The 27,748-nt window shown below is 39.7% G+C and overlaps 1 protein-coding gene across 1 annotated transcript; it reads right to left on the bottom strand.

The window, feature by feature from the left end:
* Nucleotides 1-868: 868 nt before the first annotated feature.
* Nucleotides 869-25,404, bottom strand: TOMM70 (translocase of outer mitochondrial membrane 70). The gene is made up of 12 exons (XM_080565551.1): nucleotides 25,047-25,404; nucleotides 15,499-15,672; nucleotides 14,075-14,201; nucleotides 11,437-11,546; nucleotides 9,836-9,984; nucleotides 8,682-8,889; nucleotides 7,959-8,093; nucleotides 6,694-6,801; nucleotides 5,892-6,008; nucleotides 3,958-4,055; nucleotides 3,497-3,619; nucleotides 869-3,022 (listed from the first exon to the last, which is right to left on the bottom strand). Exons 1-12 carry the CDS (start codon nucleotides 25,320-25,322, stop codon nucleotides 2,869-2,871), a joined length of 1,779 nt encoding a protein of 592 aa, XP_080421677.1. The 5' UTR covers nucleotides 25,323-25,404; the 3' UTR covers nucleotides 869-2,868.
* Nucleotides 25,405-27,748: the final 2,344 nt, after the last annotated feature.

The raw sequence follows: 27,748 nt of genomic DNA, 5'->3' as shown, positions 1-27,748 counted from the left end.
TCAATAGATTTTAAAGAAATGGTAGAAAACATAGTAATGCTTCATCAAAATTCAGCGGAAGAGTTATTACCACTGCAGCGGGGAAGCCTGCTCAAAGCAGTATTTAAGCTGGCTCGCTCTTCAGTTCCAAGACAAATCACAGTACAGCTCCTTAGTGTAGGCCAGTTCCCTTCTTCACTTTCAATCTACACTCAGATCTTGGTAAAGCAAGGCACAACTCCTCCATTTTGGCAAACTTATCTATATCTGAAGGTGAACAGCAGGAATTTTACACAATCAGAACTAAGACGTATGACAACTATGCATAGAAACGGCTTCCCACAGTCTCTAGGATACAACAAGTTTACCCAAGTCTTCAGTACTAAACTTCCTACATGATTTCACCAGTTTGTTGGTTTTTTTTAAATAGCAGCAGTAATTGTTTCAACTTCAGCTCTCAACCCATATTAAAAAAAAAATCTTAAGGTTCATATGCATACCTCATATAAAGCGAAACCTCATTTATATCAGCCATTAAAAAAACTAAATTCCCTTTCACTAAAAGGAAGCCTGAGCAGAATCCAACCAGAGACGCACATGAACAGAATGCCAGCTACTCAGATTCCCAGCTTTCCTTTCCCCTGTAATCTTCAGCTCTCAAGATCATACCTCTGCAGGTGATGGAAGCAATCAGAGATAAGGCTCGTTCCTTCCACGTCTCCTCCTCTTTTCTTAAAGGTTCAAGTGAGAGATGACAGGGAGTCAGTTATTATTAATTCTTTCCTAGATTCAGAGCAATCACAAATAAGTATAGAGAACACTGCTGCAGAGACCACTTTCATCAAAACCTGTTCTTATACATGTCAGAGCGAAATACTTGAAGGTAATATTTATTTTTTTTCAGTTTACAGGTGATACATCATTTACAAAAAATTACAGACAATGCATCCTTTCAGTGCAGTTTCAAACTAGTTCAAGAACAGGCAAGAGTCTGTGATGATTTGGAATGCTAGTATTTGACAGCACATGCTTTTTTCCCTTAATTGATTTGGTGGGGGCAGGAATGGGGTAAGGTAGGGTGAAGAGGAGAAAATGCCAATGTAGATAAGGCCATGCGAATAAAAACTCCTCAGGAGAACAGGACACATCAGTCAGCCTGGCATATTTTTGTTCTCGGGTAACTGATGCAGAGATTGGAAGTTCCAGAAGACATTTGACACTTGTTACGTGCAATACCCTTAGCAGCTGCAAGTACCTTCCAGTGCCTTCTATACCAACACTACAATTTCAGATCTCCCTACTAAGCTAGCTAAAATAATTAAAGGATTAAATCTCCATGTCTACTGCTTACCATTTTCATTCTCAATTTATTTGCTGGGAGAAATGATGATCAAGCTGAAAATACGAGCTGCTGCTATGTAGCGTCACAAGTAGAAAACAAGACAGTTTGATCACAGTTTGGTTCATTTCTTTAGGATGTGAAAAACATTAGAAAATCCAGCACAAGGAAATCTATGATTTTAGGATGTGAAGAAGTCCAAATCAGTGTATGGTAAATTAAGCAACATCAGTTAAGAATTTGCATGAAGTTTATCCAGCCACATCAGTCCAGGGGGAGGCACAATGGACTGGCTTCAGTACCAGAAAGATCAACCCAAAGCAGCAGAGAAGCCCTCTGTGAAGTTCCTAGTTAAAGGAAGACTGTTTATACTAGTATTTAATAACTTGCCAATGTGCTGTTTGCAGACCAGTTGCTTCCTTTCTACACTATCTGTAATCTTGGACAACACAGGGCCTGAAGAACAAGGAAACCAATAAAGATTCTAATCCATTATTTGAAGTTTTAGACTATGCTTTGTTCTTTATCTCACTTAATCCTGCAGAGGGCTATTACAAGGTCTAGATCAAAACACAGAAGTCTCTAGAGAATGAAGAAGAGAATTTAGACAGTCTATTAACTGTTACATTTCAGCAACAGACAGAGATTACAAAGATTATACGCAAGCATGACCTTACCTTGGCAGCTCTACTCCCAGCAGTGCTTTCTGTTCTTGAAAGTCTCTCAGAACCTTCCAGAACAATTTCCCGTGACATTCAAGTAAGGATTGCTGCATGGGAACATGGCCTTTCTTCCAGTAAAATCCACACTGAAGCAATGTCACCTAACCTCTCTCCCCCAACAACCTTTGTACTAGCTCTCCTACACAGTACACTAGGGCTTTTTCTGGGGTGAGGATAAGGACTATCAAATTAATTCCCTAATAGCTGCCACAGGACCATTTCTAAGTAGTTATGCAGAGGGTGGGAAGGGCTCTAAGGGAAGATTGTGCATGCTTGCATATATTTACAGGATTCTCTTCACAGCTACTGGCTTTAAAAAAAATCCCTATTATTAAACAGTTTGTAAATTTTTTTTTTTCCTTTTGCAAAATTAAAATCAACCCTCAAGGATTAATTACATATAAAAGAGAAACCTATTTTACAGCACTGACTAGTATTACCTTTAAAATCAAAAGGGAAAAAAAAAAACATGCTGTAATATTGTTTGGTAAAGCAAAAATTGCCCACAACGTAATCACCCAAAATGAACCAATGTAAAGTTTTTATTTGCATGGCCAAAATATCTTCCATTTGTTCCCCTGCAACTTTACTTCCCTTAACACACTTCAAGGTTTTTGCTGCAGAAGGAACAAGATGCAACACTGCATACTTCCTTGAACAACCACTCCCACAACACCTAAACATTTAACGGATGTAGCAAATGACAACATCACGAACGGGAAAAAACTAAGTTCCACCATTCAACATGGTTTGCAACAGCGTCTTTTGGGCTGAAGTGGGCAACTTCACTTTAGAAGGTCATTTCCTCCTCTTGTTTTATGTTTGTTTTTACAGTGTCGGTGGTTTCAATCCATACTTCTTTGCAACTTCTGTCTGGGCATAGGCAGCATCACAGAGTGAGTAGAGGTGGGCCATCTCCATTTCAGATTTGGCCAGGTTGATAGCTTTGTTGAACATTTCAATGGCTTTATCTAGATTACCCCTGAAATAAACCAAAACATCGTCCAATTAATACCAGCAAAGCAATCTTTGAATCTCTGCAGCACCTTTTTTAAACACCAACAGTAGGTTTGGGTGTATAGGTCAGGATTCTCAGTATAAATGGTCCATTAAGATATGTTTAAGGACTACACTAGATACACATTGAGCCTAATACGGCTCAATGAAGTTATTTTAAATCCAGAAGGGATATATTTAAACACACATACACTCATCTGCATGTTGTCCAGTAATTACAAAGGTGGCCGAATCATAAAGCAGAATTATGCCATAGATAAAGGGAAGGCTTGCCTTTCCCTAAGATTTACAGAACAGCAGTCAGGACAACAGTTAAGAGCTGCCCTCCCACTGCACCAGGGAGAAGATCTTAAGAAAGGTTTAAGATCCATAGGGACATCTAAAGGACTGCTGTAATTTCAAAAGTAACTTAGAATTCTTAACGCTGCACTTCAATTACCTTTGCACTTCAATCGTTCCCATGGTTTCATATGCAAAATCACATTTGTTATCAATTTCAATGGCCTTGCTTATGAGTTCTAAACCTTTGTCTAAATCTTGCTTCCACTGAAGCTGAAGTAAACTGCAAAGGAAAGAAAAAATTTAGAATATCAACATACTCCCCAAAACCCAGATCAAGTACGCAAAAAAAAGATCCCAATTGGCTTAAGGGTGAGGCATGGTAGACATTAAGATGAGGCTACGGTAAGAGTCAGATACACTTCAAGCAGATAATCAATTAGGAACAAACACTAATGAAATTTTACTGAGACTACACTCTTATTTACCATTTAGACATCAAGAGAAATTGTAGAAATATATTTAGCAGCACTAAGCTGTTTTTGCAAAGTTACTTCTCCTGGCTAAACTTCTAAGCACCTACCTTCCGTTTGGATTCATTCACCAGAACTGAATACATACCCTTTATGAACATATGTTGTGGCATTGTCTGGCTCAAGATCAATGCATTTATCATACATTTCATCTGCCTTGCCAAACTGCTGTTGATCAGTTAGTGCCTGCATCAAAAGAGAAACCTGTATATCAATACATGCAACCAGGACATGCACCCTGTGCTAGGCTGATTCTAATTGAAATGATATTGATGATATAAGATCGGATATAACTCTCACCAGAGAGCAGGCCAGGCACACCGGTTACCACAAATAAGTTTCAAAATCAAGGCTTTTTAGAAGAAAGCCGCTAGGCTTTAGGTGCAAAAATTACTGATCACAGCACCATCTGTAATGGCAGATCCGCAATCAACAAGTTAAGAATACTGCAAATAAATAAAAAAACACATACATAAAAACCCACCACATACACCAAGTGCAAGTCTCAACTTCTTCCTTTTTTTTAAATGTTTCTGCTTCAGTTTTTTGTCCTGATCAAAAGGAATCAAAAGAAAATGTTTCCATATTGCTTCCCTACTTTGAAACAGAACATCTGATACTACTGATGGAGAATCTCCATCCTTTGTTGGATGTGGGGGGAAATACAGTGACATGAGATGAGAAAAAGGCTGAGGTACTTAATGCCTTCTTTGCCTCAGTCTTTAGCAGCAAGATCAGCTGTTCTCCAGGTACCCATCCCCCTGAGCTGGTAGATAGGGACACGGAGCAGAATGAAGCCCTCATAATCCACAAGAAAATGGTTAACAACCTGCTAAAACACTTCAGATGTACGCAAGTCTATGGGGGCCTGATGGGATCTATCCCAGGGCACTGAGATAGCTGGAAGAAGTGCTCGCCAAGCCGCTTTCCATCATTCATCAGCAGTCCTGGCTATCACGGGAGGTCCAAGTCAACCAGCAGCTAGCAAATGTGACGCCCATCTACAAGAAGGGTGGGAATGAGGATCCGGGAAACTACAGGCCTGTCAGTCTGACCTTGGTGCCAGGGAAGCTCATGGAGCAGATTGTCTCAAGTGCCATCACGCAGCACCTACAGGGCAACCAGGCAATCACGCCCAGTCAGCATAGGTTTATCAAAGGCAGGTCCTGCTTGACGAACCTGATCTCTTTCTATGACAAGGTGGTACGCTCACTGGATGAGAAAAAGTCTGTGGATGTGGTCTACCTAGACTTCAGTAAGGCTTTTGACACTGTTTCCCACAGCGTTTCCTGGAGAAACTGGCAGCTCATAGCTTGAACGGGTGTACGTTTCATTGGGTACTGGCTGAGTGGCCAGGCCCAAAGAGTTGTGGTGAATGGAGTTAAATCCAGCTTAAGTTGTGCAGGGGAGGTTTAGGTTGGATATTAGGAGAAATTTCTTCACTGAAAGGGTTGTGAAGTACTTGGAACAGGCTACCCAGGAAGTAGCTGAGTCGCCATCCCTGGAGGTCTTCAAAACACATGTAGATGTAGAGCTTAGTGACATGGTTTAATGGTGGGCTTGGCAGTGAACTGGACGATTTTAGAGGTCTTCTCCAACCTAAATGATTCTATGATTCTACTAGAATCAGTAACACACTTTCTTAAAGAAGAAACGGCATTCTCTGTTACATGTGTAATTCAAACACCTGTACTAAACTCTCCTTGACCAGAGCATGTCATTTGTCAGAACAGAACTGTTACTTTAGTTCCACAGATTTCACTCCCAAACTGCGTACACACTCCCTGATGTTAATCCGATGAGATGTCACACACATGGACAAATTCAACAAAAGCGTACTCCAGACCTTTCTGTCGTAATAACCACCCCTGATTCTCATCACCTACCTTCCCACTCCAGCAAAAGAGCTTGTGTTATCTCAAAACGTATTTTCAAAAATTTTATTTGAAGAAATACATGTTATCCAAAATAAAAGGCACAGAAGAATGCAACATTTTTTAAGGAAGAGTAAAATGCAAGTACCTGAGCATAGAGAGCATAGCCTTCAGCACACTTTGGAAACTTTTTAATGACATCTTCAAAGCCTTTCATGGCTACCTGCACAGGCAAAGGATTATTTCCTGTATAGGCTTGGCGATACTATTCAAGAAAAAAAAAAAAGGCAAAATTAAACAAGAAAAGGAAAATATGGCTCATCAGACCTACCCACTTCCCCAACATGTGTCATAATAATTACAAATTCCAGAAGATGACACCCTACCCAACCTGGTTTTAGGAACCAACCGTGTGTTTAAGTCCTTGGTAGAGTGGACTAGTAGAGAAAAAAGGGTGACAGAGAGGGAAGCCACAAGGTCTGAGAGTTGCCAAAAGCCTCCCTCCATTTCAAAAGCCTAGAAATCCCAGACTTAGAACTGCTCCTTGCTCACACCATGCAAAGCTTTCCACAGGAGATTCCTGCATGCAGAGCCACTGTAGTAGCTTGAAATAGTTTGTTTTCAATTTCTTGAAGATGGATATTTTACACAACTTTAAAATTGATTTAAATGAAGCTTTGTGTCATATAATTAGAGTGAAAAATTGTGTTCCTCTACCACAAAACAGGAAAGATGACCTACTGTTAAATAATGAGCACTGCAAAATAATAGTAAACCCGTGCTCCAAATGAAGAATCTCTTGTTGCATTATTTATCTTATTATTAGGAGAAATTGAGATGTTTGTTGCACTACTCTTCCGTGAAATGGGAAGAAAGCAGAGAAACAAAGTATGTTTTCAACAACTCTTTAAAAACAAAGAACACCCAGACAAAGCCAGCAAGTTACCTACCAGTGCAAAACATTTCTGTGCTTGAGCCAAGGCAGAATCGGGTCGCAATCGAATACATTCATCAAAGTCTTCCACAGCCTCCTCAATTTGGTCAAGCAGGATTTTCAGCTAACCAGAATGAAAGAAAATCCTATTTCTGCATTTAATCTGTGCTTCATACACTTAAGTGATAATTCAGTTAGCATCAGTTACTCATATTGTTCACAATTCAGTTTTAGAAGTATCTAGAAACTTACAAAATCCATGACTAAAAAAGAAAATCACTTCCATAAAACAACAGATCCACCAATAAAACTTCAGCTTCATACATAAAAAGGCAGTGTCCATATGTAGGGATTGAGAATGTTTGCATTTTAGAGAATACTGAGTTTCCATTATTGCTTTAGCTTAATGTCCAGTCTCCAAAACCATGCCGTATTTTCTCAAGTCACTTTGCCTTACTGTAGTTAATGCCTTTGGACTATTTGGATGTCGAAACATTTTGGCTTTCCCAACTGGCATTTCAGCTTTTTTTTTTTTTTTGGACAGTCTAATCTTTCCATAAGAATGGCACTTACTTTGTCACCTTCTTACTTTACTGTGAAGTTACTTTAAAATACTAATTTTCAGTCTGCAGAAAACTTTCATCCCCTTCAATTAATAAATAACACTGTTCTTATTTCTGAGCACTAAAGAGATCTAACAAATTCATGGAGAGAGGCACTTGATCTGTGGAAGTCTTCCCTACAAAATAAAACTTAGCATATCTCCATATGGCAATATCTCCTTTTCCTTCCAGCATCTTTCATATTACAGCTCAGTGGAAGCAGGCCTCTTCAGGCCTACGAATTACTGAAGGACACAGCAGCGTCACAAGTGGGAGAGGGATGAGCTCAACAGATGCCTGTTTAGGCTGCAGGGCTGCAGATTGTGAGTTAGCAGGAACACATGGTTTTATTTTCTGTCACGTAGTTTCCTCCTATGTAGATACTGCTCTGTAAACGTATATAATCCCTAATACTTTTAAATCAGAGTTCCTGTTGACAGAGGGCTGAACCTTTGTCACTCTGCATTGTCTCCTATAGCTACAGAAATTTGCTGCTTCTGCCTGACCTGAACGTGAAAATTTCACTGTGTATTTATTCCTCAACAGTTCCAAAGGAAGACTTCCTCTGTTTCTGCCACAAACAGTATAAACTGTGTCCAGTGATGTACTGCTCTTTATTTTTCTTTTAGCATACACTGAAACTTTCTTGTATTGGGACAAAATCTCTGATGTTTCTTACTTGTCCTCGATGGTGGTAAACATCTGCATTTTGAGGATCGATATCAGCAGCCATGTTAAAGTCTTGAGTGGACAGTGCAGGTTGCTGCTGCTGCATATACATACTTCCTCGTTTGATCAGAGCATTAGCTCGGAGCTGTAAAAAGACAAGTTCAAAGAAGTATTAGCCACTTCAACACGTCTCCCAGTTTAGGACTTTGTTATAATTACACTAAATTTTTCATTTGACTACTTTCTCCTACTAACATATGTTATTCTAAGCATGAATAAATTTCATATTAAATCTAAATCAGTCAACTCCCTTGCCTAATTTCAAATGTTTGAAATTATACTTTCATCTATGTGGATCTTCACCCCCACACAAAGTCTTTAGAAGACAGTTTCCCTACACATACAAATACACAAGCATTTTAGCAACCATTAAATATGCGAGTGCAGTTAATGTTTTTCCTCTTATTTATGAACTGATTTTTCAGATTCCATAAGCCTCTAACTGATTCAGCTTCCTCTGTACTTTCATTTTTATGACTTAGCACAGATGCTTCAGATATACACAATCCCTTGGAAAAAAATTCTTTTACAAAACAGTAAAAGAAAATAGACCATTTCCATTAAAGTACCTCAAAACTTGGAAAAAAAAATCTCTGAACTATACTTCAAGTTTATCATCTAACTTACATGTTTTCTCAACCCACACTACAGTCCAGCTGTGACAAATTCTTACCTTCACATTTGCATCTTCCATGCTGATGACCTCATCTAGGTCTGGTTTGGCAGCATTTGCATTGCCAATAAGTAAGTAGAAAGTAGCTCGCAGAAGCAAAGCTTCTGCCATGTATTTTCCCTTTGCTTCAATTTCTTTTGTGCTCTCACTGATAATTTTGTCATAGTTCTCCTCTTCCATATATTGTTTTGCTCTCAAATAGCCAGAGCTGTAAATGATGTAAGAACAGTTGTATTCACTGAACACTGCATTTGCAATTCAGACTTTTCTTTAAAACTTAACAAACACTAGCTTTTTGCTATACTGAGCTACAACACTAGCATTGCAATTAAACTTACAAATATTCTTCGACAGAACCATCACAGACTGAAAATAACTTAGACATACATGCCCAAATAACACTGCAAAGAAATAAGGTGTGGTTTTTTTTCACCTCTTGAACTTAGTTTCATTTGAATGATTTGAATGTTTTCAATGATTTCAATGTCCCTCGAATGCTTTTCACATTAAGGACAGCGATAATCTCTGCCTTAAAACAAAAGGGCTGGGATGGTACTCCAGCTCAGACAAATTGAATATCGCACCAAGCAATGTGCAGTTTCTATGTGGAAGAAAAGGATTTCGGATCAAAAATTACTGTTAGTACTGCCTTGTTCTCAGCTAAATGTCCTGGATTTGGTGAAGACTAACTTGCTTTCTTCCTTGGAAGCTCCTCTTCAACATAAAACATTCCTTTTGCCAGGAGAATCATTCAGCACTCTCTAATCCTTCCATCTCATAAGCTGTACCATGGTGCTGTAGCAAATATTCGGCCTATTGTCCAATCTTGTACTTTATTCACTTTGCTTAGTGGATCAAAGCCACCTACAGATTGGAACTAGTCAGTCAGCCTCAATAAAAGTTTCCTTTGTAATACTGATACATTATTTATTCTTTAATAATTAAAGAAATATTTTTTCTATATTATTAATTTTATGTATTGGTTATTAAAATGATTTATTATTAAAAATAATGTAAATCATACATTTACATTATTACTGCATGATATCCCATAGCAAGTACTGTAAAACAGCAACTTACACTGAACAGAGTGTCAAAACCACTAAAAACTTAATTCCAACACCAAATAATCCCTAAACATACTGTATACTCACTTTTCTTTTACTTCGGAAGCCTCTCCTTCCTTATCCTTATCTTCATCCGATTTCTCACCCTTAAGCAAAGGTTGGGAGATGATATCATCTGTGAAAGAACTGAAGTAGGATTTAATGAACTGTGGTGAGGGCATCAGAGGCTCACGATTCTGAAAAAGAGAAAAGTAATTTCAAGTCATTAGACAGTAAAATCAGATGGTAAGTGTGGAAATGGATAAGCGTGATTATAAAAAAATATTCAGGAAAGAACCAATTTATGACTTTCCACTATCTCATTTGATAGTCTGATATTTTTGACATTTAGGGACTATTTAAGCTTCAGATCAAAATTCAACATGCATCACAAGAGGAAATCAAGTGAATATATTTAAGAGTGAAGAAAGGAGACTGCATCTTTCTGCATTCATGGCCAGAAATGAGGACTCTTACAATATTGTAACACATTGCAGTGTGTGTGCACATAAATTGTGTGAAAAATGAAAGCTGGTAGTTTAAACATGAGCCTAAATTCAACTAGATTCTGAATGGCAATTTGCCCTTTTCTCCAATTTGTCCAAGAGAAGCTGGTATCATTGCAATGAAGACTAGTGAGACAATATCCTAACTCTTGGGCTTGGCCCAGACACCAAATATTTTCATCACAGTGTGAGAAGTAACAGCTTTCAGGTGCAAAATCCTTTGTACAACCATAAAAAGTTTCTTGCACAGGAGAATTACAATTCAATCTTTCCTGCAAAAGAAATCTGAATACACTCTTCTCAATTTCTCTATTAAGTTCTATCATAATACTGCCTATATGAAGCACACCTATTTTATGGTGCTTACCATACTAAAAGCATGATTCATTTTTGTTACCTCGATGCCACACAATTATGTAAGTTTCTACATGAAAGAAATTCAGCATCTCAAAACCACTGTGGATTTCAGTACTTAAACTACAGTCACAAATAACAAGCAAGCATGTTTTAATACCTGTCCCAACCTTTTGTAAACCTGTAGTAACTTAAAATGTCTGTTCCTGGCTATCTCTATACTTCCATAACTCTCGCTGCTGGCAGTTTCCCAACATTTATGTAAAGAAATCTGAGTGCCCAAATAGGAAAATATAAGTATGAGCACCTAATTACAGAAATGGAACATAAACAGACAACAACTGTCACAAATAATCTGTAGTAGTTAGGAGATAAAGGCATATTTCTCAAGATAGAATCAGGAAGCCTGACCACAAATAAAGAGACAAAACTTCACCCTGCATCATTTTTTCTTTTTTTGTTTTGTTTTGTTTTTTGGTTGGTTGGTTTTAAACAGTATTATTTTGCCACTTTTTAAAACCCATGAATTCCACCGTCTTTTCTGTCCAACAGGCTTTTCTTCCCTACAGAGGTTTCAAAAAGTTTGGCCAGGTCCCAAAGGAAAACAACAAAAGTAAAACACTCGTTTTGTAATAATAATAATAATCATAATCAAAAGCATTCACTTCAATTTTTACACTTCAGCAGATGAAAACAGCGACTGACTTACAAGAGTTGCCAGAATGCCAACAATCAACATTTAAACAGTCAGGTGAAATCAGAATTTCTAAGCAGTATCACAAGCCCTACCTTGTACTTCTCTTTGGCCTTTTCTTTTCCAAGGAGTTTGAGAACTTTATCAGCTAATAGCATACTTTGCTGGTTTTGGAAGGCTTCTAAAATGCAGACTGCAGTGACATCTAGGAAACACCATTAAAAAACAGATTAAAGACAAATTCTGATAGTCACTGGAATACATAAAAGTGTGCCATAGTATCAATGAGTTACAGTCAAGCTAACACACATTCTGTAATCGATAAAAGCTTCAATTTCCTGTTTGTTGTATTTACCACTTTTTCCAAGAGATAAACTGGTATTTAAAATGATCTCCTTGTGGTAAAAGGACTTCATGACAGTGAATGAAGAAAATTAACCTTTATTTTTTATCTTCATGTCTTCATCTAAAGACAAACACACTTAGATGAATAGTAAAAATTCATACCTCCAGCAGGGAGTTTCAACTTTTAAAACTCACGTTCTGCTCAATCATAGCTCAGTCCTTTCTCAGTTTTTAAGAACTCTTCCTAGATAAGATTCCCTATTTTTCCTAACTATCTCTGCACCTTCGGAAAGCAACTTTAAAAGACATACCTTGCAAGCCCATTTAAAGTGCTAATCCGTATCATATCTCTTCCATTAACACACAGAGCATCTGAAGATCTTAATCCACTGCTCCCTGAATAACGTTTCACAGTGTCAAATTCACTCTTATTGTACGCTATCTTTATTTCTCTAGAGCCTATCATTTGTGGAATCATAGAATGGCTTGGGTTGGAAAGGACCTTAAAGATCATCTAATTCCAACCCCCTACCATGGGCTGGGGCACCTCCCACTGGATCAAGTTGCCCAAAGCCCCATCCAGCCTGGCCTTGAACACTTCCAGGGATGGGGAATTTATGCAATTAGTTATCGCATAATTAATGCAATGTTACCATTGATTCTTCCTATTCATGTTTTATTTAAACTCCAGTCCCATTAATGAAGCAGCAGCAAAATCTGGGAAAAGGTTTCAAATATCATTCCCACAAAGTCATTGTATAAGGTTATTAAAGTGAAGATGAGCAGAGTTTGGACCTGAAATTCAAACACCGTCCAATACCCTGGATTTTTCTGTACTCCTACATCGCTACACATAGCAATTCCCTACAACTCTGGCATGGTCAAGAAAAACAGGAGTTCCTGGAAAACACAATACAGCCAGAAAAAGTGTGAAAGAGTATATGGCAGCAGTACCATATTCTACCACCTTAAGTGCCTGGCAGAGATGCTTTACTCACTACAGGCAGCTGTAAACTAGTGCCCAGACTTGGGTAAGGCAGGAACATCTTCCCATATTACACTGCCATGGATCACTGGAGGGAGTTTTTACTGGCGGCGGTGGTGAATTTTTGTTTTGTTTTTGCTTTTCCTCCGTTACATGGACATACCCTACTTCCAAGGATTTTATTGCCTACACATGGTTGGCAGATAAACACAGTATTTTATTAGAAAACTGATGCAATCCAGGAGAAAAGAAAAAAGCACATATAATTTTCAGATATGAAACGTATTACAAACTAAAATCAAGTACAAGTTGAAAACAATTGCTGTGAGCATTACCACTTAACATCACAAAGGAATTACATTTAAAAGTTGGCATGCTATCAGATGGACACTTGATTGCTCCTGGGACTTTTATCCCCTGTCCATTTATTTCAACTTCATAAGGTTTAGATATTATTACAGGACTCTAGAAATGCAGCTGGTCTGCAGCAAGCACTTGGCAGATCCAGTAAATATTCTATGGATTCTTCTATAGTCCACGTGTGATTGCAAAGGACTAGACTGATTGACGTAAGCCATACTTTTCTAGTTACGATGGTCCAACAGGACAGGAAGGCATCTTGCCAGAAGATAAATAAAATTAAATTTATTTTCTATTTCAGCAGATCTAATTCTTAGCTATTTTTACACCTAATGAAACTAATTTGATCTGTAATGGTGAGATTGCCAGTCATCAGAACACTACCTTATTTTCTGTCCTTATTTGATAATGAGCATTAGCACTGCTGAAAATTCATTTGCCTTTTAATCTTGCATCAGCAGAATAGTATTTACAGGGATTTGACACAGTAGATTCTGCCAAATACATACTGTTAATATACAAAAGGATTTTTATTTTAATCTGCTCCGATATTCATAACTGTTATTCATCAGAAAGAAACGCTACTGGAACTGCCTTCCCTTTAACACCTATCAAATGCATTAAATGACCGTAACACTCTTGTTCCTGACCATACATCTCCACCTGTAAAAACACCTTAGTTTTTGGAAGATTACTTTTTCTCTAAAACAAATAGAGAAGAAAGCTTAGTACTGTATGGAACTAGAATGATTGTTGTCCAGGTTATCTACTCAGCATGTTAAATGAATTCTGCTTTAACATGTAAGGAGCTTCCTGGAAAGAGAAAACGCTAAGTGGCTACAGTAAGAAGAATTTCTCAACAACTACTTCAGATCTAAGCAGATTTAAACTTGAAAAACAGAAAAAGTTTCTTCTTACGTAGAAGAAAATGTACTTGCAGCAGCTATGAATGGCATTTAACGAATAATTATGCACTACTGTAGTTACAAGAAGTAAAAAACTACAGAAATTTTATCATCTCCAAAGTGCTAAGAGACACTCACCTTCTAAACATTCCTTCTTATTGTCTAGTTTCTCGTGAGCCTTTGCACGTCTGAAGAGAGCTTTTACATATTTAGGATTAAGCTCAACAGCCTTTGTACAGTCTTGGGCCACTTCTGTCCATTTTTGCTGTGGGTAGAAAAACAACATGATGAAAGAAGCCCTACTCAGATGCACGATAATAGCTTTCCACTACCAACTCCAGGGTCATGCCCACCTAACAGTAGCTGCAGTTCCCAGGGCTCTGGTTCTACCTGCTTGCTTCTATTTCTTTAAGTTTCTCAGTAAGAAACTGCCAGGCGCCACTGGAAGCCACCTGCACCAGAACAGCCACAAAACAGAAAAGGAATTCCTACAGAAAAATGAAACCACACAGTTTTTGTACAAAGCATACGGGAGAAGATAATGAGTTGATGCAAAGATATTTGCAGGAGGTAATGTTGGGACTGAAAGACTGGTACACAAAAAATAGAAGACAGATGAAATTATAATGAAAACCAACAAACAAGTTTATCAAAGTGCTGAAACTGTTAGTTTGGTGGTGGGTTTTTTTCTTCTTTTAATTGCTATTTCAATTCACTACACTGTTACCATAAAGGAATAAAAAATGATTGTATGTAGGAACAGAACTGGTCAAGGCTATTAAAAACTAAAATCCATTTATCTGAAAAATTAGTGATCGAAACAGACTTTTCTAATAACTGAAAAAGAGGAACCATATTTTTTATGCATTCATTATGGCATGAGTTAGTGTTATAAGCAGTACTTGATTAGACCAGAACTGTTTTATGCCTCCTTTTTCAAGGCTCAATTTCTTGAATCAGTCTCTCACTTGATACTTCAGACTACACAAAGCCATTTTTTCCATTCACCTCACCAACTTTGCCACAGAAGCCAGTATTGCGGCAATTTACCACTAATGATACAGTAACAAAAAAAATACAAGCTGACTTCTAAAACTAACATCATGTATGCACAGCTACCAAGTAGATGTTGCTTCCACATGTGCAAAACTTAGGGCTTAGGCTTTAGTAGGAGTTCTGTGATTTTTTTTTTTTTAATTTTTGAAGCAGCATCCCTTTGAAATATTTGGCTTTTCACTCAACAGTTAAAGCAACACTCTTGCAAAGATAAAACTAAACTAACGTGTACAATAAAGTTGTTCCAAAGGATAAGAAATTAAAACCTTATCTTACAAGAGAGAGGCACTTCAGAATTACATAAGACAGATAAAATGGACTCGGTTAACAGAAAATAGCTTTAGTTACATGTGGAAAAGTGTGATGAACTACTGAAAAATAGCTGCAAGCTGTAGTATCTTGTGAAGCAGCCCATATCACCACCTGGGATCTTTCAGTGGACAAAAATGACAACATACATAATTTAAAATTTGACTTTTTAGAATAAACTTATAATTACATCTTACCAGTTGTTCATAGGCAGCAGCTCTGTTTTGATAGAAGGTAGACAGATCAAGGTTTTTCTCAGGAGGGCACAGGCTGATAGCCTCAGTATAGCACTGAATAGCGTGCTCATATTTTCCTGCTTTAAAAAATTTGTTTCCTTTGTTCTTGGCTGCTTGAGCTCTATCAAGAGGGCTCTGAAAGATAAAGTGATAGATCAGTTCAAATGAGAAAAGCTTCACTGCTCACAAGCAACGCACTTAAGGGCTCATCTTCAAAGATATAAAAAAGAGCTGAGTGGTAAGCTGTAGACTGGACTTCTGAAAATCTCCCTCCTTCCATTTTCTGAGAAGAAAAAAATCTTTTGCAAGTGTATGAGAGAGCAGACAAGCTTCTGAAAAGATTCACTACAATGGTATCAAACAATGCAGTAATTTCTCTTTGGAAAGCTAGACAGGTTTTAATCTAAGATGAAAGGTGATCAGAAGAACCAATGAGATTTCTCACTGATATTGAAATAGTTATTTCTCCAAAGACTAAATGCACGAAGTAAACAAAGCATTCAAAGCAATTCAAATAGGAAAAGTTTCCTACTGAAACACATACAACCTGTAAGTAAAGAGTTGACTCAGGAGAATATGAACTATATAAGGGAAGCACTTTGTGGACAGACCTACCGATCAAGATGAATAAAACCTGTAGGGAAAAACCAAGCTGCTTTGCCTTCCGTGCACTAGGCTAATTAACTAAATTCACAGCCACCTCCCTTACAGCTTCACACAGCCTGCTCATCCATCCACTGATAGAAAGCGCTGAACCATCATGGTCTATCATTCTTAGCAGAGGAAGGAAAACTGCTAACTGGTCTGTGACCTTGCTAAATGAATCTTTAAGTTCTGTGCTGCTCGTGGAATATCTGCACTTGCGAAGAAATCAGAATTGCCACATGTGCACATAACTCCTAGATTTACAGGCCAGTTATTGAACGTGGTTTATGAGGAATCAGATGTAAAAAGCCTCTCTTTAATCAAAGGGCTACGACTCACATTCAAGACATATGGAGCTGCAAAAGATCCTATCACCCACCTTCTTGAGTTCTCTTCCTTTCACAGTCTAGCTTCAGTGACCATCATTTTGGGGGCTGCTTAGGCTAAACTACCAGACTGAAACGAACATAGGTATGAACACACGTGCTGTTCTACTGACCTCTCTGAGGAAGGAAAGCGTAAAACTGATAGTAGTAATGCCTTAAACAATAGCTGCAGGATTCACTACATCTCATCGGTTGAATCACACACACAAAAAAAAAGATCAGCTAGGATTGTTAGGTCAGAGGTTGGACTAGGTGATCTTGGAGGTTTCTTCCAACCTAAATGATTCTGTGATTTGCTTGCAATTGTAAATGCTCTTTTTTGACAATACTTCTGTCTCTTCTTTGACTACACTGCTGTCTCCTCTCCTTTCTCATTCACTGCCAGCATCACAAGCTATACCCAAACAACTTTAAGACAAACTTCAAAACATCTTTTCAACAACCTGCTTCCCTTGATGCCTGCTTGTTACATACCAGTCTGATCATTTTTAGCATCTAACTCATTTTTAAAACACAAAATCTGGAGGGGGACTAGGAGTTGCTGTACAGGCCCCTCTTCTAAGGCTTGGTTTCCAATCACGGCATGAGAGAATCAGATAATGGGTGCCAGACTTAGGTTCCTACATAAAAATAGATGTTCAAATGGAATACAATTACCCTACAGGCATTCTCCTGAAGAGAGGCTTACCAGTGAAACCATATAAGGGAGAGTATTTCTTAAATATCCCTACTGCCAGCAAAGCTCTTCAGTCAGACCTCACCAGTAACCAGCTTTATAGGAAAGCCATCTACATCATCTCCATTGTTCACAGAACAAAATAATCTGCATTGCTCTCAAGATTTTTGTTTTAAAGATTTAAGTTTGAATTGATAAAAAGACCAGCTTCACCCCTTTTTGTGTATGGTATTTAACTGCATGGATACAGACCAGAACTAGTGAGCAAAAACTTTTACAGAGAGCCAAGTAACTGTGTATTTGATAAATTGTTCCTTCAAAACTCAACCCAAATCTGAAGGGAAGGTTTTACTTCCCATTTACTTCAAGTATGTTATAAACTTGGCTCCCTCTACAACACCACTTGCTCCTCTTTTAACTAATACATGTAACAGACAAACTTAAATGCATGAAAGTCAGCTTGAACTTTTCCTTCTGCGTTTCTACATCAAACCATGACAGAAACATCTTTGTGAAATAACCTACAAAGTTCAGTGCTGTTCCAAGTTACTTGGTACCAAAAAGAAAAACACGCAAGATACGTGGGCCATGCTGTAACATTCAGACCTGTGTTCCCAGTCAGAAGCAATGCCAACGCCAGAAGGAAATCAACCTTTTTTTTTTTTTTCTTATGCTGCCTTAAACAAGACTTGTAACTCTTGAATGGTTTTCTCTCTGCAACCTTTGTCACACTATTCTGCTCCAGTCCTCTACACGCATGCAATATACCATTTCCGAATGGCTGTTGTGTTAAATGCAAAGGCCGATACAGCTCTGCATCATGAATAAATCCACTTTGATAAGGGCTTATATGAAAAATGTTGCTTAGCATCGCATCCCCATGAAAAACAAATCCCATGCTGTACGAAGTGTGCATTAAAAATAACAAAATGGTGTATTTGCGTCTCAAAGTCGCTTATAAACCACAATGCCAAGTTTTAATGTCAACTCTCTTTTTTTAAATAGCAATGCTAATGAAATTTATTTTCTCACCAATTATATCACTCGTTTGCAATACAAAAAATAGCAGAAAATAGTGGTTCATTTATAGGTTTGATATACAACTTTGACAAATTGATACAATTTATACATGAATATACATTTATATATATATACACATTTATATATATAAAATGATACAATTTATACAATTGTATACAATTGTTATACAATTGTATACAATTGATACAATTCATACAAATTTATACAAATTGATATATTGATAGATTATAGGTTTGATATACAACTGATCAAGTCATGGAACAAAATTTTGCCAGGGGGAAAAAAGCACCATATCTTTTATTTCAGTTTTGTGAAACTTAAAGAGTTCTTATAATCAATAACTTTGTTCAAAGAAGCTTAATAATTTGTAAGTTACATATTCAGTTAACTGCAGCATAACCTGATGAAGCCCAAAAACCACTAAAAACCTAAAACCCACGCTTCCCTTCGTTTGCTTTGGGTGTTGTTGCTTTTTTGGACATTAAAAATTATCACTTTATATGCACAAATAAGAAAATGGAAGTTACTAACAAATGATCCACTTTCAAAAATTTCTCGAGCCTCAGATTTAACAATGAAGAACTTTTTCCAACTTTTTCAAGCTACTGCTTCTCAGCCTTTCAGTCCTTCTTCTCAGTTGCTACATTGAAGGCTTGCACAAATAAGAAAGTGATCATGCAAGCAAAGTTGATGTACCTCACCCAGAAGTAAACAGAAAAACCCACTTCCCTCAGTTTTCTTGCACAAGTAACAATTCTAGATGTTATTTTCCAATAGACTGAAAATATTTTCAGACTTCTTTTCTTTTTGAAGGCAACAGTTCTTCTATCTTCCAGTTTCACTGCTTCTACTCAGCTGATCCATTACAATTGCAATTACTGCAGTAACATTCTATGTGACACACTGCGTATTTTTTGTCCCTAAAATGAAGGGCCATGCAGACCAAGAACTTCCTTTCACTAGAAGATGACAAACTGAGGGCTCAGCACAACAAGCAAACCAGCTCAATAAAATGAATGGAAGTTCATAATCAATTGACTGCCAAGGCAGCATAAATAAATACAGCACTGAAACATGCCACAGGTTTTTCTGAATACGTGAGCACGAAAGGAAGGGCATCTTGAAATTCTCTGTCTTGCTTTGCTTTGGATTAATTCTCATGAGCGGTTCAGAAGAACTACACCAAAGAGTTATTCTGCTCTCTGATGGCATTCCAGTACAGTTTTAAAGACTAGTTTACCTTTCCGCATTTAAGTACAATCTACAACAGCCTTTATTCTCCAAAGAGCAGTTTTAGTTCCTCACAAGAACGATTTCCTTCTAATCCCAACTTAACAAGAAGGGAATTTTATTTCGTTCCTGCCAATGACAGGAGTGACACTCTATGGCAGACATCCCATGGAAAGACAGAAGATACACTTTCAGGGCACAAATACTGTATCAGTGACGAGATTCTGACACTTGCCCTGCACATACTGGGCATGCAGAAACCTCTTGTGTATTTACACTGCAAAGCCAGAGGACAGCACCCCTACCTGAAGCCAGCAGAGCAGAAAGAGCCTTCTATTAAAGAAGTCTGTTTTCCACGCTTTCTTCAATAAAGGAGTCTGGTATATCATGGCAGCCATTTCTGATTACATATTTGCAGAGGAAAAAAAAAAAAAAACAAACACAACACCCTTTTATTCCATCTTTAATGCCCACTGGGGGATTTTTTTTTTTTTAAACTTTTCTTTAAAACCGTGTTCATGTTGAGAGCTCATTTCCTACAGATGGAACTGTTTTTATTACGTAAAAACTGAACAGTCGGGCTTTGTTCTGACTGGTTGGTCAGAGCAAACCAGCAAGTGTTAAAAAAAACGTTATCTATCATCACAAGAGTCTTGCGTACTTTACAGATGCCAAAACAAAGGCAGCAATTTCAGCAACTTTTGCTAACACTTCTCTACAGCACAATTTTTTCTTTTTATTTTTTTAATATTTAGACCCAGTTGTCAAACAGACGTTTGACACAGCCAAACCAAAACTATAATAAATATTTTCTATCACAGCCGAAAGCAAGATGATTTTTTGACATGCATCATGGTTTACTCTATCCTGACACTCACCATTTATGCCTCTACAATGGTTATACTACAAAATACTCAATAGACTGCTTTCAGTAAAGATATATACTTTTTTCTAATCTTGACAACATTTCAAAATTTGTAAGCAACTCAGAAGTTACCTGAAAAAATACTATCTCAGTATTTAGGACTGCTTTTAGCAGCTGTTCACTAATAAGTCTTGAAACCTAGACTTTAAGCAAAAGAACACTTGTATATTTGAGAAGCACTCAATTATCTAGGCAATTAAATGAGCAGATTCCTAACTTTCTAGACACCAGATAGCACAGGCAAAAATTTGTTAGCTACTACTTTAACCTCAGCAAAGGTGCTCTCCGCACAAAATGTTCAGAAACTGCACGCAAACAGCCGCCACTTCATAGGAACAGGCTGGCAGCTGCAAGAATAAAGAGCAGTAACCTCCAGCAATGCCAGCGTGGTCAAAGCAGAAGTTCAGAATTTTGTCTTTGAGGGACATTGTTTTTTAAAGCAGAACAAGAAATTTGCTGCCAGTCAGCGATGGCAGCGATTCACAACAGAAACACGGAGCCACAACAGAAACACCGAGCGGGGAGTTCCAGCATTTTCTCTTGACTGAAAAGGATTTGCACAAGCCCTTGTCTGACAAATGACAGGGAGGTGGACTATTGCTTCAGACAATGCTAATTCACTAGCTTCCAAAGATGCCCTAGAGGTCTAAACCACTTTCTTCCTCTCCAAATGAGAGGACCAAGAGGCCCTTTTGATAAGATTAGGCACCAAAAAAGTGTTATTTTCACTAGTACTGAATAACCTTTTTTTTTTTATCATTCACCTCAAGTCTTATCTCAGACCTACACTGAAAAGCATTAACTGAGTATAAATGGGTTTAAGATACTCCTTAACATTAAAACCACTATGAGAAGAACTATTTCCACAAGCTTCAGACAGAAATTCAGAGCACAAGCAAGGATGTATTATAAATAATTAAGCCCAAGTTTACAGTACAATTTGTCAATGTTCTTCAGCAGTCACCTTCCTTTCAAACGAGCGTCATCCACGCCTACCATGAATAAGCGAGCTGCACAAGCTGCCAAGAGTCTAGCAATTGTTCTACCACTTTCATACACATGTTTAAGAGTTTTCCACACCTGTCCACTACAGCTGACATGAAACATAGAACTTACAGTAGGTTGATGAGATTTATTATGCAACAGGTGCACAACACAACAGAAATGACGTTTTACATATTTTGCTTAGATTAATTCAGAATAAGTACAAACATAAACACATATAGACAAAGAATTCTAATTCTTTGACACAGTGATTTAACACCTCAGCACTGAGATAGGTAACATTTAGCAAATGCTATTAAAATAGATCCTGGAAAGAAGCCACACCAGTTGGCTGTTGATCCTGAAAACGTGACATCGCACAAGCCAGAGAGTTTGGCCACGCTCACCCACCACTACGCCCAACTGAGTGCACCCAGCTCAGAGGAAAATGTTGAGCAAGAAAGTGCACAACAGCAAAGCCCTGCTGTGGCCCAAACCAGCTTTGTCTGCAATACGCAGTGCCAGAGAATCAACTGAACAGTTGGCTCACTGCTTCCTGGAATGCCAAAGCCACAGGGTTAGCCCAGAAACTTGATGCGGCAGTTAATGAGTGAGATTTGGACTAGGGCAGACTTGCTTAAGGGAATGATCTTAACTTAAGGGGAAAAAACAATGCTGAAACATCCAATGCATTACCACACCGACTAACCACTGGTTGCTCCTCTCACTCAAGGAGGGCATAAACTTGCTAAATTACCACGGAAAAAGTAAAAAACACAATCGAATCAACTGGGTACAAACTAACATAATAAATACAAAGCATTTTAATTTTCCAACACGTTTAAGTTATACCAATACTCACCACAAACTAGAGAGCATACAAAAAGCAATTGCTGTCACTGAGTGGCTAAAACACATTCCACCCAAACAATCAGAAATGATGACAACTTCTGTAACGAACAGACACAATTTGACTTCCCGACCTTATCAGGACATCCATAAATATATTTTTAATCTTAATTGGTACAAGAATACCAGTTCACTATATTGTTAAGGAGCTATGCTTACAAAAGAAGCGATCTCAGGAGTAGTTTGGCTTTTCCTGACCTAACGCCTGTGCTAAGGGCTTCTGCCAACACGACGTCAGTCGCAGTCGGCCAGTACATTTATGCCAGGAGCCTCCTCTAGTGCAGATACAGCCTGGGGAAAAATGTGAGGCCTCTGCAGCAGCTAAAAGAAAAGCTTGAACTGAACGCAAAATAGTAAGAAGTCTGAATAAATAACAAAGAAGATTTTAGACCCTGGATATTTTTAAAGAAAAAAAAAATAATCCAGGTCACGTCTTCAGAAACAGTGAACGGAGCATCTCAAATGCGTGCAAGAGCTGATTTAAAGAAATGCGCAGAAAATTTGGAAATAATGTTTAGATCCTATGTTAGAAACATAAGTAAAAGACTAGTTATCTGACACACACACACAGCTACTGGTAGCCCATCCATTATTGACCATTATTGTGTTCTCTAGAAGACCTCCCACTTGTGTTTAAGCTGTGAAATGAATTACTGGCTCTTAATCACCACACAGATTTGCATTTGAAATTTGACTGAGTTTAAAAAATTCACCTCACCATAGTAGAAAGGCCGAGCACTACAGTGAAGGTTGTCAACAAGAAAAGCATCTGCAAAGGTTGTGTTTTGAGTCAAGGGTCTTATCAATAATATCTATAACTAAAAAAAAAAACCTGTGGAAACTTGACATCTACACAATATCTTGTCTTTGGATATGAGGAACAGGAAGTCAACCCTTCCCACACACATAAAGGGATGCTGCAACCACGTTAATTCTTCTGTAGCAACGGTATTTAGACCAGCTACTCTATTGTCTCATATAATCTGGCAAATCTGATCCCATCTTCTACTGCTTTGCCAAGTAATTTCGATCACTTCTTTACAGTATGCAAGAACGCTTTTCAAGCAACTCTGGATCATACCATTCAACCATATACTTAGTCTTAGATGCACAGTCCACCAGTAATTTATCTTGGGGAGTGATCTGAAAGTGCTAGACACAAAATGCTTTAAATTAAGTGCTATATAAAATATAGCACAAAATACTATATGTGCTATAAAATATAGCACAAAATATATTTAAATTAAGTTTTATATAAAAGCTACTTCTTGCTTCAAGTTCAGCTACAGAATGACTATAAACCACTCAATGGCAAATACTGCAATCCAGAAATACATCCAAGAAATCCAGAGCTAGCAACAGCAAAGTCACTGCAGCTAGATAAAGGGCATGAGTAGCCTGCAACCCAGAGCTCACGTGTAGCAAGTGCAACACCATAAAGGTGACAGTCACCAGGCAAAGCTACCACAGCAAACAAAGTTTGATTTCATCCTCCCTGTGCTGCTTGCCGAGAACTGCTGTCCATGAACTAACAACAAATCACTGCCTCCAGGTCCAGCATAGGTTTTGCAGCTCACTGCAGTTCTAGCAATGCCTGAGGGTATCTGTGATTCAGTAGCTACGAAGTTGCCACATTCCTCACCACTCCCATGCCTGTTCCTACCACCGCCTGCACACTCACTTACATAACATTAATATTCATCGCTGAAGTGATCAAGGCTAAAACCTACCATCCCGTATCTCCCAGTTATTTTTTCAATCCTGATTACTTCAGACAAGAAGTTTAAACTGTTGTCTAACAGACGGTTCGAGGCAGTCTAAGCAGCATAAAAGAATGGGAGAAGAAAATGCAGGAATACCTCAATGAGATTTTGTCATCAAAGCCAGCGTGGCTTAAAGCTGGTTCCAGTAAGCCAAGTTTAAGACTAGCTTCAGTATACCACACCATAAACATCGGAAAAAATCCGACATACTTCATCACAATTAAAATAATACTGCTTACGCTCCTCATCTAACCAGTTTGCCAAGTCTAACACTTTACGTGTGCCTGTCAATGGTAAGCTCACCTCAGCAGCACAACATGACAGTCGCTGCACGTGTGCAGAAAGTGCATATTTGAGATATTTTTCCACAGACGGACATACAAGAGAATCACGCATCCGATCTGGACTTTGGTTTTCCATGTTGCCCTTCAAGTTTTGTAGACACAGCTTCACCTGAAAGTTCTCAGGAAGGTCATTTATATCAGGATAAATGTAAGACTGGAAAGCGTCCCTATTTAGGCAAACTCTACCACAAAGTTTCAGCTGCTTTAATGATACAGGTTTTGCGTTTAGGCAAACTCTACCACGAAGTTTCAGCTGCTTTAATGATACAGGTTTTGCGTTTTCATGGAACACGTTTCATTTTTAAAGGATTCTGACCGCCTCTTCTTTCCACTGAATGACATTTCTCAGCAGCATCGCTGAACAGTGACTCACGTTGGTCAGTTTCAGACTCACCTGGTCGAAGCATGCTTCCCGGCAGGATGCTTTCAGCCACTTTTCAAAGCTCGAGCAAACCACTACTGCTGGCAGCAATCCGAGGAGAAGGGAAGCGATTACGGGGGCCGCCCACCCCCTCTCCAAGCTGCCCCCCGAGCTCGGGCAGCGGCTGTAGGATCCCGGGGCCCTGCCGTTACCCCCCACCCCTTTTCCCCCGGCCCCTCTCTCACCGTCTCCTGGTGGCCGGGCCCATCGGGCTGCCCTCCTCCTCCTCCTCCTCCTCCTCCGCAGGCTCCGGGCCCGGGGCTCGCCCGCCCCTCGGGGGTCTTCCTCTCGCTCGCCCCCTTGCCCCCGCGGCGGGCCGCCCGCCGCCCCCACAGGTACAGCGCGCCGGCCCCCAGCAGGATGGGCGCCCCCAGCACCAGCGCCAGCTGCCAGCGGGACAGCCCCGCGCCGCCACCGCCGCCGCCGCCGCCCGCCGCCTCCACGGGCTTCGAGGCGGCCATGACGCGCTCGCACGGCCGGCGGGGAGGGCCGGGGTCAGCGGACACCCGGAGCAGGCCGGGAGAGCGCGGGGCACCCAGCACTTCCGCGCCGCTCCCCGCCGCACCGCCGCCTGCCGGCGCGGAGGAGCCCGGTGCCCTCAGTGCGGGCCTTGCTGTTGTTTTCCTGAAGTTGTGGAGAGAGTCAGTGGTGGAAAGTATTGAATATGCAGTACTGGAATTGTATTTGTGTGGTGTGCCCGCACATGGCCGTGCCAGCTTAACATCCCTGTCAGGAAGGGGGGACTCACATTTCTGTCTCCACTTATCTATCTCCACAGCACTCAGTCAATAAAGAGCAGCCGTCTTTGGCTCTCTTTTCTACTCAGGTTACACTAGTCACTTCATACTTACAAATTTCCTAATAGGCAGGAAGGAAAACTGAACTTAAGTGCAGATACATACTGCTATGAAGAGGGGGGAAAACACACTGGCAACAAAGACAACAGTAACATTGCAAAGCAAACACTTCAGAAGCCCAGTCAATATTTGCCAAGGTGAATTCGGTGTTGCCTTGAGTGCTGATGACACTCGCACCTTGACATCCTGACCTCCTAACCACTACAGGTTTTGCTAGTGCAACTGCAGAGGGTGCAGCTTCTTTCATTTCCTGCTCTTTCCATCTCTTATGGAGCCTTGATAATTCGCCCGACTTAACCTGCCGTCCTGCCCCTTCATGAGCTTCGGCCCTGCTGGACTCTTGAGTCAATATGCGTTGGTGCCTGGTAATAAACAGCTGGAGCCGTGTCTCCTTTAATGTATGGATTATCACTCTATGAGTAAGCATATTTTGGCAAAACTGTGGGACTCTCCCACTTTTCCTTGTCACCTGTCTCAATATGGCCAAAGTACTTCCCAGTCCATAGAATCCTAGAATCATTAAGGTTGGAAAAGACCTCCAGGATCATCTGGTCCAACCATTCCCCTACCACTAATATCACCCACCAAACCATGTCCCTAAGCACCAGGTCCGACCTTTCCTTAAACACCCCCAGGGACAGTGACTCGACCACCTCCCTGGGCGACCCGTTCCAATGTCTGACTGCTTTTTCTGAGAAGAAATGTCTTCTAATTTCCAACCTAAACCTCCCCTGGCTCAACTTGAGGCCATTCCCTCTAGTCCTATTGCTGGTTATCTGTGAGAAGAGGCCAACCCCCAGCTCCCCACACCTTCCTTTCAGGTAGTTGCAGAGAGCAATAAGGTCTCCCCTGAGCCTCCTCTTCTCCAGACTAAACAACCCCAGTTCCCTCAGCTGCTCCTCACAGGACTTGTGGTCCAGGCCCTTCACCAGCTTCGTAGCCCTTCTCTGGGCACATTCCAGGGCCTCGATGTCCTTCTTATACTGAGGGGCCCAAAACTGAACACAGGACTCGAGGTGCGGCCTCACCAGAACAGAATACAAGGGGATGATCACCTCCTTGGTCCTGCTGGCCACATTGTTTCTGATACAAGTCAGAATGCTGTTGGCCTTCTTGGCCACCTGGGCACACTGCTGGCTCATGTTCAGAATGCCAGTTCACATGGCAGAAGAGAAGAATCTTAAGCCATGCAATACAAGTAACATATCTACAGGCCAATAGCTTCCTGTGGGGATGGCCTAAATTCTACCCACGTGATACTTATGATGAAACATAGGCCTTCAGATATACCCTGTCTGTACAGATTGCTTGTCTTAAGGCCTTCATATAAATCTAGGCTCTCAGAATATGGCCTGGAGTATTCCCCATCTGGAGAATCAGCCTACATATCCTTCACATCCACACATCCTTTTTATCGCTTCAGGTGTACTTTTACTGTGCTGTTTTGCAGGTATTCCTATCACTCCTGTCCATCTGTGCCTCAACCATGACAGGTAGACCTCCTGCTGCAGGTTTAGTTGAGTCTTCAAGCTCTGACGTGCAACTTCTGAGGACATGCTGTCTATACACCCATGTGCTCCAGGCTCTCATGCTACTCACAGTCTCATCTGCCCCAGACATGGTAAAATTCACATAGGTATACATGACCAATCAGTTCCATCACCTGTATCAGAACTAAGAGTCCTCCATCAGCATATGGTACTGGGAGAATGTAAGCCTCACACCTACACCCACATGAATGAAACTGGGGTTTTGTTACTTCTTCCATATATTACTAATTGGATTAAGCACAAGGGGCAAGTTTTAATGCTGGACCCCTGATTGTCCATAACGCTAAATTGCTAGCAAGTATTTTGGCATACTTTTGGTCAATGCCAACTAGCATCTCCAAGACAAAGCCTAGCCATTAGGAGAAGACCTAGCCACCCAGCACTCACCAAGATCTGTTTCCAGTAGTAAGTTAGATTTGGGTCTCTTCCTCCTGTGCAGTCTTCCAGTGCTATCCCAACAGGCTCTACATCCTCAAAGCA

Source organism: Anser brachyrhynchus, assembly GCF_964034855.1.
Source record: "Anser brachyrhynchus genome assembly, chromosome: 1".
Taxonomy (NCBI): Eukaryota; Metazoa; Chordata; class Aves; order Anseriformes; family Anatidae; genus Anser; species Anser brachyrhynchus.
This window is presented reverse-complemented; position numbering and strand designations above follow the sequence as displayed.

Excerpts from the sequence above, each read along its gene's own strand:
- TOMM70 (XM_080565551.1), bottom strand. The coding sequence starts at position 25,322 with ATGGCCGCCTCGAAGCCCGTGGAGGCGGCGGGCGGCGGCGGCGGCGGT. Across the intron at positions 9,985-11,436 it reads AGGCCAAAGAGAAGTACAAG|AATCGTGAGCCTCTGATGCC; the intron begins GTAGGGCTTGTG and ends TCTCTTTTTCAG. Across the intron at positions 8,890-9,835 it reads GCTTCCGAAGTAAAAGAAAA|CTCTGGCTATTTGAGAGCAA; the intron begins GTGAGTATACAG and ends CATCATTTACAG.